This window comes from Petaurus breviceps, unplaced genomic scaffold (assembly GCF_028583685.1).
Source record: "Petaurus breviceps papuanus isolate PSGF00001 unplaced genomic scaffold, PetGlider_PUasm1.0 38, whole genome shotgun sequence".
Taxonomy (NCBI): domain Eukaryota; kingdom Metazoa; phylum Chordata; class Mammalia; order Diprotodontia; family Petauridae; genus Petaurus; species Petaurus breviceps.
This window is the reverse complement of record NW_027186304.1, coordinates 23,801,253-23,814,504: the sequence shown is the minus strand read 5'-3', so window position 1 is coordinate 23,814,504 and position 13,252 is coordinate 23,801,253. Positions and strand designations below refer to the sequence as shown.

Genomic DNA, 13,252 nt, shown 5'->3' with positions numbered 1-13,252 from the left:
CTAATAAGGTCAGAATTCATTTGAAACTGGTGATGCCCTGGGCAGTAATGAGTAAGTTAGGAAGAGGGAAAGGTTTATTAAGGGGGAATTACAATGAGTTCGCTTTTGGACATACCGATTTTAAAATGTCTGTGAGACAGATGGTGATATAGGACTAGAGATCTGAATGAAGGGTGGAGATCAATTACATAGCAGTGATAATTGAATTCATGGGAGTTGATGAGATCCCAAATGAAATAGTATATAGAGAGAAAAGATGAGAGCTGGAGGATGAGATGATTGACATGGTCACAGACTGCATACAAGTCTGGAAGGATGAGGACTAAGAAAAGTGCGTTAGATTTGGCAATTAAAAAATCATTGGTGACTTTGATGAGAGTGGTTTCAGTTGATTGATGAAGTCAGAGGCTAGACTGCAGAAGGTTTAGAAGAGAGTGAGAAGAAAGGAAGCACAGGCACCAATAGTAGACAGTTTTCTCAAGGAATTTAACCACAGAAGGAGAGGATATAGGCTGATAGTGAGTGGAACAGCTCAAGTACAGGTTTTTTGAGGATGAGGGAGACATGAGAGTGTTTGTGGGAAGCAGCCAAAAGACGGGAAGAGAATAAAAGTTAATGAATTCAATTCAATAAATATTAAATACCTAGTATTACTACCTGTAATACAAATCAGAAAAAGAAAGTCTGCCCCTAAGGAGCAATTTAAGGGGGGAAGACAACATAGAAAAAGAAGCTGAAAAGTGGATGAGGGGTAGTGCCACCTGGGTGTTTGATGTCCTGTGGAGTTAAAACCAAGCAGAGCTGCTGATGGAGAGTGGAGAGTTACCTGGAAAGTTTAGAGCCCTCTGTAAAGGAGTTTAGTGCTCTACCCTTCCGATCAGAGGGGAGAGGTAACTAAGTGCTAGGGAGCAAAAACTGAGTCCACATGATGATACAGTTTCCAGTGATCATCTTATCCTGGAGGGGACATGATGTTGGAGTAGAAACCAAGCAGAGCTGCTAATGGAAAGTACAAAGTGAGGATGATAGAAAGGACAGTCTTCAGGAGAAGATGAATGGATGTGATCACTTGTAAATATAGAGAGGGGTTTGTCTTGGCAAAGAGAAGGGCCTCCTCTTCATGTGAGTCAGGGATTAGAGAAGATAATAGGGAAAGACTTCTGAATGATGTGAGATGAGGGGGAGGAGGGAAGAAGAGGGCACTCTCAGTGAATCGCCTCTTTTTTTCAGTGAAATCATGAAGCAAGATTCTCTCAGCTGAGATGATGAGGGCAAGGGATACCATAGGAAGTTGGAGTGGGATGGTGAAACAATTAGGGAGTTATAAAAGGATTGCCTTGCTACAATAAAAATGCAGTTGAGATTATGTAACAAATTTGTAGTGGTCCCAGTCAGCATGGTTTTCTGATTGTCTTCAACAGCACATGAATAGGAGCAGACTGTGGTAGTATTCCAAGACTGAGACTTGGCAAAGCATGATCAATGATAAGAAAGTATAGGATTTTTTTGAAGTTGAACTAGTTCACGAAGGTTTTATATGGAAAAGGACAAAGAGTGGAGACAGTGCTTGAGTGATAGTCTAGGTAAGAACTGCGAGGTGGAGGGGCTGGAGGTGTTTTGTAAGAAGAACAGGGTTAAAGAGTTTGTAAGACCCAAATTTCCTTGCAAAAAAACAAAGAGAGATTGTAAGGCAGTGGGAAAAGTGGAATGACAACAGATTATGCTCAGATAAAGGAATTTCAGAGTTCATGAAGGTAGGAATGGAACTCTTACGGGTAATGCCAATATCAGTGCTAGGACCATGTCTGGGTAGCTGAGGTCATGGGAAATGAATTTAACTCCTCCCATACTGTTTTACAGCCAAACCAACCTTCTTTCTATTTCTCACATAAGATTCTGTGTCTCCCATCTTTGTGCCAATCCCTGCATGGAATGCACTCTCTCCTTACCTCTGCTTTATAGAATCTCTCTCTTCATTTAAGATGTAGTTCAGGATCATCCTTTGTATAATCTTTTCCTTATTTTCCCTCTACCCTCAATTGCTAGTGTCTTCCCTCTGAAACTCTACAGTATATTTAAGTCCTTTGTATAAATGCTTGTTCTGAGGGGCGGCCAGGTGGCACAGTGAGTAAGAGCACTGGCCCCAGAGTCAGTATCGACTGGGCTCAATACTTAGCACCACACCCAAAAATAACTGGCTGTGTAACCTTGAGCAAGTTACTTAACACCAATTGCTTAAAAAAAAATGCTTGTTCTTTTATTGAAGACTTGAGGGAGGAATGATTGAGGGGACAATCTCCTGGAGAAGATAGGAGAGGGAAAGGATCAAAAGTACATGTAGTAGGGGCAGCCAGGTGGCTCAGCAAGTAAGAGCACCGGCTCCAGTGTCGGGATGACCTGGATCAAATCCGGGCTCAGACACTCAGCACCACACCCAGAAATAACTGGCCGTGTAACCTTGAGCAAGTTACTTAACCCCGATTGCTTAAAAAAAAAAAAGTACATGTAGAGAATGAACGATGAATATTTAACACTTTCTTCTACATGATCTAAGAAGCCATGATAATATGAAACCTCAAAATGCCTTGGAAACAGAGAATGCTAAAAATGACAGTGGAACAAGGCCAGAGGCAAACTTTGCTTACTTTGTAATTTTACTGGGTTCTAGTTAGTTAGGATTTCCAGTTAACCTATAAGCTAGCTTGCTTCATGTATTATTTCTCCAAAGATATAGTCACCACCTAATGCCACAAGTTTTAGTAGTTCTTTTAAAGGATAAAAATAGATTAAACAAGATTATCAATATTGAGAGATAGCATAAGATAAGCAGTGATGACAAAAGTCAGCAAACAAAAGTCATTTAATATTCCAGCTTGAATTTCCAAAGCCTATAAAAGTATTCTGTTAACATAAAAAGACTGTATGAAAAATGGAATTTAAAAACTTAGATCTAGAGCTGGACAGGATCTTAGAAGTCGCCTAGTCCAATCCCCTTCTTTTACTTTTTTCAAAACTGAACAGTTTTACAGGAAAATGCTATCCAAATATGCCAAATAGCTTGCTGATAATAAAAAGATACCATATTAAAGTACTTCATACTTTTCAAAATAATTAGATATTTATCTCATTTGACCAAAAATTGAACTTTTAAAATAATTCTTTCGGGTTTTTATTGCAAAAAAAAAATTAGTTTTGCAGATAAAGAGCAAATTGTTACTTTGTAGCTATTAATGTTGTTTATGTTAGAGGATTAACCTTTAGTTTTACAGTCATAAAATCCAAGAATTTTGGAGTACGCACATACACCTTTCACTCCACTCTGTAATTATTCTAATTATTTGTGATCTTTTTCCTTGTATTAAGCCAAAATCTGTCTCCCTATAACTTCTACCCACTGATTTTATTTCTTCACTTTGGAAATATACAGACCCTTCAAATATTTGAAGATTGCTACTGTGTTGAGGTAAGGTGAATAAATATTCCTGTAGCACAGCGAGTAAGAGCACCGGCTCCAGTGTTGAGAAGACCTGGAGATTGAATCCCGGGTTCAGACACTTAACACCCACCCAGAAACACCTGGCCGTGTAACCTTGAGCAAGTTACTTAACCCCAATTGCTTAGGGGCGGCCAGGTGGCTCAGTGAGTAAGAGCACCGGCTCCAGTGTCGGGATGACCTGGATCAAATCCGGGCTCAGATACTCAGCACCACACCCAGAAATAACTGGCTGTGTAACCTTGAGCAAGTTACTTAACCCCGATTGCTTTAAAAAAAAAAAGAATAAATATTCCTAGTCTCTTCTCAATTTCTTCACCAGCTTGAAATGAACATAATACTCCAGGTGTGATTAAATAAGAGAATTATTCTCTCCCTTGATATGGCTATTAGGATTCTTTTAATATAACCTAAGATTACATAAGTTTTTTTTGGCTACTAAATCATACTTTTAAATGATATTGAGCCCCAAAACATCTAGTTCTTTTTTATAATGGCTGCTTTCTAGCTGTCTTCCCATTATTGCAACTGTATAGCTTATTTTTTTAAACAAACTTCATACCTATAATTTAATTTTATTCACACAGCCCCATTGTTCTCTTCTGCTAACATCCTTTTGAATACTGATTCTGTCATGAACTATGTTAGCTAACTCTCCTAGGTTTGTCTTCTGCAAATTTGGGAAATACACTATTTCTGCTTTGATTCAAGCAATTAATGAAAATGTGGAACAGAACAGTACCAGGGATACTGTCACACTGTGGCTGTATTAAAAACTGTCTTGGAAGATATAAATCCATTAATCACAACCTTTCCATCTAGTCATTCTCACCTCTAAAAACTTTGTATCTGTCTCCCTCTGAAATTCTCTTAGAAACTTTCCTTGATATGAATATGTGAATCACAGTTCTTCGGTCTAGTCAGTGTCCTTTACATACATACAGTACTTCATAGCTTTAGCATTCATTCATGATTACCTGTGACAACTCATCCTACTTGCTAAATTGAACGTTTGTCCTGGCTGGGATTGTGACATCTACTGATGCTTTATAGGTTTAAAGGTGCAAGGCATTAAAATCTATAAATTTCTTCCACTGAAATTTGCCTTCATTTGGGAATGTTGTTTTTTTTAGGGCTTTATGATTCAAGTAGTCAAACTTTTTAATGATGTCATTATCACAGAGCTTAGTAGGTTTTTCTGTTATTATTCTTTGAAAAAGAAAAACAAGAAAAAATAAATTTTTATTAAAACAACATCCAAATGAAGAATGTTGTCCTAAAGAGCAAGTTAGAAACCAAACAATTAGATATAACGATTCTTAATATTATTGGGTACCTTCCTAGTAATTATTACTAATTGCCCCAGAATTCAACTCTGATTTTTCCCTAGGCTTACAAAGATCACTCTTAATTTCACCAGAGCCTTTTGAGTTGAAGGTTCTCTGGGTGTGGGACCTTGACTCCAGTCTTCTAAGTTTCAGGGCACAATGCCATCAGAAGCACTTGTTGTTTACTTTCCTTATTTGCCAGGAGATTCCCTTCCTTCACTGTATTTGTATCCCTAGGACTTGGCATAGTGGACATTACATATCTTTAATAAATACTTGTTGGTTGATCATAGTCTCAACTGCTCTATTGAACCTGTTTATTGAATTAGGACTAACTAAAAACAAGGCCATACCATTTCCTTTGGCTCCTCTGCAACTAATTTTCCTGTGTCTGTTTCATATCCTGAAGCCAAAAGGAGAGCACAATTAGTTTTGAATAATGCCAATGGTCTGCATAAAACTGTTTGTCTTTTTTCTAACAAGAAAAGTATTCCTCAGCTGCTTGACCCAGTTCTGTTATCTCATTCTTAAGATGATTTCACTTAGGTTTCCTTTTACTACTTTGTTTAAAAAAAAAGTTCACCCTTTATTAACTATCTCCAATTCAAACTGCTTTCTTTTGAAGGAATAGTTTATTGCTTCTTCATGGTCATCAATTCTGCCATGTCTACAATCTGTTCCTTAGTTATTGACAGCAGTTAAAAAAAATTTACATTTGAGCAAAGGGGAGAGGCCAGGGCATGCCTGAGCATGAGCCAAAGCTAGAACCTGCAGAACCTGGAAGAGACAGCTAGAAGAGGAGCAGCCAAAGTAACATCACCTGGGCTGGTTGGCAGCAGTTGCTCCAGTGAGGGTCCCCAACCCTGCCTGTTGGTACTCCTCCTGGAACTGGCCCAGTTGCTGATGCTGGAGAGTATCTATAAAGTGGGTGAATATTCTTTTACTAAAGATGTTGACATTGAAGAAAAGGAAGAGGAGGAGGAGGAGGAAGATGATGAAGATACAGAAGATGACTCCAAAGTAAAGGAAGACAATGAGGTCCTGGTGCAGGATAACAACTTTGATACCTTTGTGGCTGACAAGGGCATGGTTTTACAAGTTTAGGAATTCCTGAATAATGGAAGTGATGACATTGATATCTTCAAAGATTCAAGATTCCACTAACAACATGAGGGAAGATGTCAAATTCCATCATACTTTCAACAATGTAGTTGTAAAATTCTTTAAAGTGTCTTCTAGGAAGTTGATTGTAATGCAGCCAGAAAAAAATTTCACTCTAAGTATGAACAAAAAAAAATCAGTGCAAGCGACCAGGTAGCACAGCGAGTAAGAGCACCGGCCCTAGTGTCGGGATGACCTGGGGATCAAATCAGGGCTCAGACACTTAGCACCCACCCAGAAACACCTGGCCATGTGACCTTGAGCAAGTTACTTAACCCCAATTGCTTACAGGAGGCCAGGTGGCTCAGCGAGTAAGAGTACCGGCCCTAGTGTCGGGATGACCTGGAGATCGAATCCCGGGCTCAGACACTCAGCACCACACCCAGAAATAACTGGCCGTGTAACCTTGAGCAAGTTACTTAACCCTGATTGCTTTAAAAAAAAATCAATGTTTTAGACATTCAGGAACCCACTGAAGGAGCTATCATCAAGGATAATGTAGTGACGTATATTATGCCATTAGATGGCCATTGAACAACTCCCAGAGATGCTAATAAATATGCTAAACAGCCTTTGCTGGTGTGGGCGTCAGTTCTGACTAGAGAGTTACTGCTCAGTTTTGGAGGAGCAAAGCCTTAGAAGTTGCTGAGGGCTTCCCCGAGTGTATATTTGCTGTTGCAGATGAGGATGAGCACTCTCCTGAAGTGAAGGACTTGAGACTTAGCAACAGCGACAAAGATTTTAGTGCAGCTCTCCTAGCTAAGGATGGCAAGAAATATGCCACAGAACCAGAGGAATTGGATTAAAATGTACTCAGACCTCTGTGTTGGATTTCTGAAAAGGAAAACGAAAATCAATCATCAGATCCCAGTCTTTAACCAAAACCAACAAAGAGCCTATAGAGACTGTGGTGGGTTAAGATATTTGACTCCATTTTGATGGACCCCATGACAAATGTTCTCATTGGATTCTGTGCCCCATGTAAGCAGAAAAAAATTTGTGTACAAATTGGGGGGAGAAGTACAAGCATAAGAAAAACCTTGTTATAGTTGAGATAGATGCCACTGCCAATGATGTGACCAGTGACCACAACAGAATGGAAAGATTTCCTACCATCTGCTTTGTCGCTCACACTGATTTAAAAAAAAAATAACCCTATTAAATTTGAAAATTAGAAGAGATCTTTGGAGCACTTGATCACATTTATAAAAGATTACAGCACAAAACTGAGCAAGACAAAAGACCAAGAGGAGGAAGGAAAAGGATATGTAGTTTTCCAGTGAAAGGTTGCTGAATGGGAAACCTAAGTGAGTCTTATGGGCAAAGGTGTTAAAGTGTTTGCAGTGTCAGATTTTTTTTCCTGTTGGCATGTCACATTGTGTTACAGATGTGGAAATGGCATGAATGTTTCATAATAATATGGCTCATATATTTAAGGAAAATGCCAACTATTTTTGTCATTAAAAATAAATATAAAGTTACAACTAACAGGGTAGACTTCACCTCATTGTTATTAGTTACCTGCCAAGATACTTACCCATGAAAATATACAGGTTCTGGGGCGGATAGGTGGCTTAGTGAGTAAGGGCTCTGGCCCCGGAGTCAGGAGGACCCGGGATCAGTTCTGGCCTCAGATACTTAACACCCACACAAAAAAGCTGGTCATGTAACCTTGAGCAAGTTACTTAACCCCAGTTTCTAAGAAAGAAAGGAAGGAAGGAAGAAAGGTAGGTTTTAATACTAAAGTTGTAGGAGCTAGCCACCACTAATAGTAGCTATTGAAATGTTTCACTTCCTACTTCTATTTTTATTTATTTTCTGAGTGTATGTTGGTAAATTGATTGCTGATGATTATTTGACACATTACTTAGTTATTCTTTTAATCTGACTTGTTTCAGCTCTTTAGATTGTCCTTTATTTTTTTAATGCTTTCCCCCAAAGTTTTCTTAATTTTCTAAGTATTTATTTTCAGGTTTATACTTAACCAGTACCCTTATAAATAGGGCTTAGTGTCTTGCTGACTTTTTAAATTGAGGCTTCCTTTTACAAAAAAACAATAGAAGATAGATGGATATCTATCAGACAGATAGGCAGGTAGATACATAGAGCGAGCATTTATTGATTACTGTGTGCTAAGTGCTAGGGATACAGATACAAAGCAAGACAGTTCCTGTCCTCAAGGAGTTTCTATTCTAAGGAGAAAAGTACATAAAAAGGGAGCTAGAAAAGGATGAGGAGAGGAAGGCAGCATGATGTGAATGCCTGATTCTGGGCAAGACACAGAGGAAACATCAGTCTTTTGCACAGTGTCAGGTGTATATTAAGTGCTTAATAAATACTTATTAACTTGACTTGACATTTGTCTTTTACTTTTCTGTTGTTTTTCTGGTGTACACACTGCCTTTGTCAGGAAACATTTTATTCATTACAATAAAACCTCATTTATCTGACATTTTCAGAGATAAAGATAATCAAGTGAATGAATTTTCCAAAGAACTAAAGTTTATTCTTATATACTTACCAAGAATAATCCAGCCATTTTGCATGGAGGTTTTTTTTTTCCTTTTCTTTTAAACAGAATATTTTGAACCTGTTATCTTTTTCCTATATTATTCAGAATCATTGCTATAAACATCAGTGATAGTATGTATTCTACATGTTGGGAGACTATTGAGGCATATAAAACTATTTTTCTGTAAGTGGTACTAAAGATATTTGACATTGACCTTTAGATGCTAGGCATTAGATAATGCATGGCTTCTGAGAAAATAAAAGATTATACAATAGACTCTGCAGTACATTTAATATCATCAGCTTCCTTTTAAAAGGACAGTTTTACAATTTTAATTGTCTATTCAGCAGCTTAATAGTTCACTAAATTTACTGGTTTAATTTATTGTTTCTTGCTCACTTGTTTTCTTTTTCACTTGTCTTAGAATTAAATAAAATATTCTGTATTTGTTAGACTTTTATATTAATTTTGCCTTTATTGCATTCAATCTGATAAAATGTTACATAAAGTTTTCCTTAAATTGATATTCTTAAAAAGAAAAAGGGATTTAAATGTACAAATCAAAATTCCGTAAGCAAATAATTGTCATGAAATATTCTTAATTATATTGTTGAAGGCTGGATGCTTAAAAGCATTTAACGTAAACTTTCATAGCGTATCTATGTTAAAACTTTTTTGTGTTTACCTAATGTTGTGTATTTCCAGTTTTAGAGCAACAGAATTATTAATTAACAACTAATAGTTGTTTCTATGATTTCCCTCTCTAAACTTACAAAATACTTCTATCACTCAACTTCTAGACCTCTCTTCAGAATTTAAAGCAATATTTAGGGATTGTATGTTTTTCCAAATTGCTATTTACCACATATATTCCTTTTTCTCATTCATATAGTAAGGCATGAAACTTGGACTCAATTGATGCTGTTTGACTAATAACATCCTTAAAGCATATTAAAACATTTAAAGTGAGGATGTCATTTGTGGTTACAAGTACACATCATTGTCTTTATGCAAAATATCAGTTTTAAATATGCTCAAAGTCAGTCTTCTCTGATCTCCATTTTGTACCTGTTGGTTCATTGTTTCTGGGCAGTTTCAAATTCTAGATCTTAACTAAGGGTCCCTGATCTGGCTTAAATTAAAGTCATTTGGAAAAACCTTAGGTAGAATTTAGTGTAATTAATACCATCAAAATACAAAGAATTTTTTTACACCTAGTACAGAAGAAGTAATACATCAGTTACATTCTTAGAGTTTTCTAAAAGCATACTTCAGTCAGAAGAGCAGTAATCTCTTAATATTTCTTGTATGCTTCAGTGATAGAAATGCAGTGACATCGAGTGTTGACTTTGTTTACCAGTGCTTACAGTAATCAGCTTTCTTGCTCACAAGTATGAATGTAAATAGCTCTTTTTTTTTTTAAAGCAATCAGGGTTAAGTAACTTGCTCAAGGTTACACGGCCAGTTATTATTTCTGGGTGTGGTGCTGAGTATCTGAGCCCGGATTTGATCCAGGTCATCCCAACACTGGAGCCAGTGCTCTTACTCGCTGAGCCACCTGGCCGCCCCTAAGCAATTGGGGTTAAGTAACTTGCTCAAGGTTACACGGCCAGGTGTTTCTGGGTGGGTGCTAAGTGTCTGAGCCTGGGATTCGATCTCCAGGTCTTCTCAACACTGGAGCCGGTGCTCTTACTCGCTGTGCTACCTGGCCGCCCCTATTAGCTCATTTTTTAATGAGCATCTATCTGTCTTTTGTTTCATCACTTAATAGATAATATCTCATTTCAATCAATCGGTTTCTTTTCTCAGTTTAAAAGAAAGTTCAGTTGAAGAAATCTTAAGATCATTAGCTGTTTCCATATCTGTTTCAAGTGTGTTTTAGGAATATATTGGGTGAATTCCTTTTGATTTACCTGAATTAAAAAAAAAAAAACTCTTTGACTAGGTGGACTTCTTTTTCTTAAAAAAATGTCAGTTTGTCATATACTTCATTTCCCGCCGTGTGCTTTTTTCTTTTTCTTCTGTCTCTTCTCATTCTATAGATTCAGATCCAGGACATACAAGTGAAAATTGGGGGGAGAGACTAATATCTTCTTACAGGACATACTCAGGTAATTAGATTATCAGGTGTTCTTCCTTCAGCCAGTGGTTTTTGTCATATTTATTATTAATAATTGTTACTACAAACTTCTTAATTCAAAACCAGTCATTTATAACAAAGATGAAAGGATCCATTTAATTCAATTAGTGAAACCTTATGCATAATGATACCTTTCTAAAGCAAATTTGAATATTCTAAAATTTTCAAGTTTTCATTAACCAGAAATTTGCATACTTTCACAGGTAGCATGGAAATATATTCCAGATGCCATACACACTCTAACTTTCCTTCTTATCATGTATCTTCAAAAGCAATATGGTGAATTTATCACAGATGATAATGTGTATTTTCTATGGGGTAGTTAACAAATGCAGGGCAGATAAGTGCCGGTAAATTTGACTTTTTCATTGCTTTTTTCTTCAGTCATTAATTTTGCTTCGTCAGCTATAACTTGCCCTCATCTATCTCAGTTTTGAAAAGATAATTAGAGTTCTTCCTTATTTATAATTAAAGTCCTCCAGTCATATTACCTAGCACCGTATATGTTTGCAACAGTTTTAAAAGAAAACAAAATAACAGAATGGAGAAATGTCCTTTATTAAGTATGTTGGAACCTCTCTTCTTCTGACTTAGCCATATTTCAAATGAGTATAGAGGGTCTTTTACCATAGCTTATGATAAAAGAATATAAAATAATGCAGGTACTGTAATACTTTTAAAGATAAACCTTAAATGTATTCTTAAATACATAAAGACTGATCTTTTGAGTGCTTTTTTTTTCTTTAGCATTCTTGTCTAGGATAGAAGTTTGCTTTTTTTTTTTAATAATTTTCTCGTATATTTAATCCCTAAGAATTCAAGTGTAGGGGTGGCTAGGTGGCGCAGTGAGTAAAGCGCTAGCCCTGGAGTCAGGAGGACCTGAGTTTGGTTCCGGCCTCAGACACTTAACACCCACACACAAAAAAACTAGCCATGTAACCTTGGGCAAGTTGCTTAACCCCAATTGCCCTCCAAAAAAAAAAAAAAGCAAAATATAAGAATTCAGGTGTCATATTTTACAGCACAAAATGTCTAACAAAAAAAAATTGAAATTAACTTCCTGTTGTTATAAAGGAGTAATTTAGCAATCAACAGTAACCCCTGAAAAACTAACTGAATCTATATAGCATTATCCTGAATATGTTAATTTAGAATTTGTCACTGAAGTCATGTATGTGTTTGACCTTAGTCATGTATGCCCTATAGTTTCTAATATGACAAGGACTTAATTGATAACTACTCCAGAATAGAAGCTAATTAGTTTTCTCCTTGAGATTATTAATTTGTAAACTGATCTTAGAGCAAAGAAGAGACCTTTGTGTACCCACAGAAGTTTGAAAATTTAAGTGTCCACCCACATACATAAACCTTTTCTGAAAAATATCAGTTAATAAACTTCTATTAAGCACCTACTATGTGCCTGGCACTGTGCCAAATGATAGAGATGAAAAAGAAAGGCACAAGAGAGGCTCTGCCCTCAAGGATCTTACTGTCTAATGAGGGAGGCAACATGTGAACAACAGTGTACAAACAAGTTTTTACAAAGGATAATTGGAAATGACAGGAGTGGCACTGGAATTACAGAGCACTGGGAATGGCTTCCTGTAGAAGACTGTATTATTTTATCCAGGACTTAAAGGCAGAGAATTCAAGAGTTAGAAATAAGGAGGGAAAACATTTTAGGCATGAGGGACAATCAGTGAAAATCACCAGATAGCAAGAAGGCCAGTATCACTAGATTACAGAAAGGGAGGGGTAAGCAAAGTAGAAGGAGACAAGAAATATAGAGAGGGCATGTTGCTCCCTTTGAAGTTTTGAACCTTCTCTGTATGTAAAATAATTCTGTTTCAATAGAAAACAACATTTTCAGGCATTAAAAGTATATGTGTTTATTAAGAGAGTAGCAGGGATTGTCCAGTAACAGACCAGCCCTCATAAGTATACACCGAATGTTTGGCCTGATGAACTCCCCAACATGGATTTTGGAGCATGTACAGGTTTCGTAATTGTTTCTGGTCTGCTTACTCTGTGTATTTTTGATTGGTTGCTGAGCCAGAAATGGGTACTTATATATAAAAGACTCCTGCAAAAGGCAGGTTTTCTTCCTGCCTGATGGAGTGAGGCAGATAAACTGCTGTGAGTGAAGGAAAGACTGGTCCTCTCTCATCTAGGGCCAAGGCCTTGAGCACCATGCCCTACTGTTGCTTCTGTCCCTGTGTCTATTCTTATTCTATGCTTTATGTGAAGAAGTATTGGAGATAGACAAGCTGCATCTGTGTGTGCCAGTCTGGTTAACAGGAAATTATGTAAAGCATGGCCTAGGTCTGGGTGAGAGAAATTTAAGGGCCTTCTCCCTCCCAGAAGTCCAAAGTAGCTTGTCTTCTTCACTTTAATAAAACAACCAGGCAAGAAAAAGGTTTGTTCCCCCCACCCTTTCCCTTCCTATCTGTGATTATGTTATATATCCACTGATAACTCAACAGCCAATCAAAAAAGCGTATGGTAAGTGGACTGGAAACTATCCATAGTTTATAGTCATAGAATCTATCTCTCTTCATGCTCCAAAGTCCACATAAGTGATTGAAGCAGGACCAATACTCTGTGCTTGCTAATAAGGT

At 37.1% G+C, this 13,252-nt stretch overlaps 1 protein-coding gene and 1 pseudogene across 8 annotated transcripts in view; both read left to right on the top strand.

The window, feature by feature from the left end:
- Window positions 1-13,252, top strand: part of ANKRD12 (ankyrin repeat domain 12) — a 209,358-nt gene that overhangs the window by 94,641 nt on the left and 101,465 nt on the right. For 7 of the 8 annotated variants that reach the window (XM_069099659.1, XM_069099654.1, XM_069099653.1 and 4 more), the window contains one exon: window positions 10,537-10,605. The exons of the other annotated variant lie outside the window; for it this stretch is intronic. In XM_069099659.1, coding sequence (XP_068955760.1) covers window positions 10,537-10,605 — 69 coding nt within the window. The remainder of the gene's footprint in view (window positions 1-10,536; window positions 10,606-13,252) is intronic. 8 annotated transcript variants of the gene reach the window in all.
- Window positions 5,725-9,792, top strand: LOC138169875 (protein disulfide-isomerase A4-like; annotated as a pseudogene).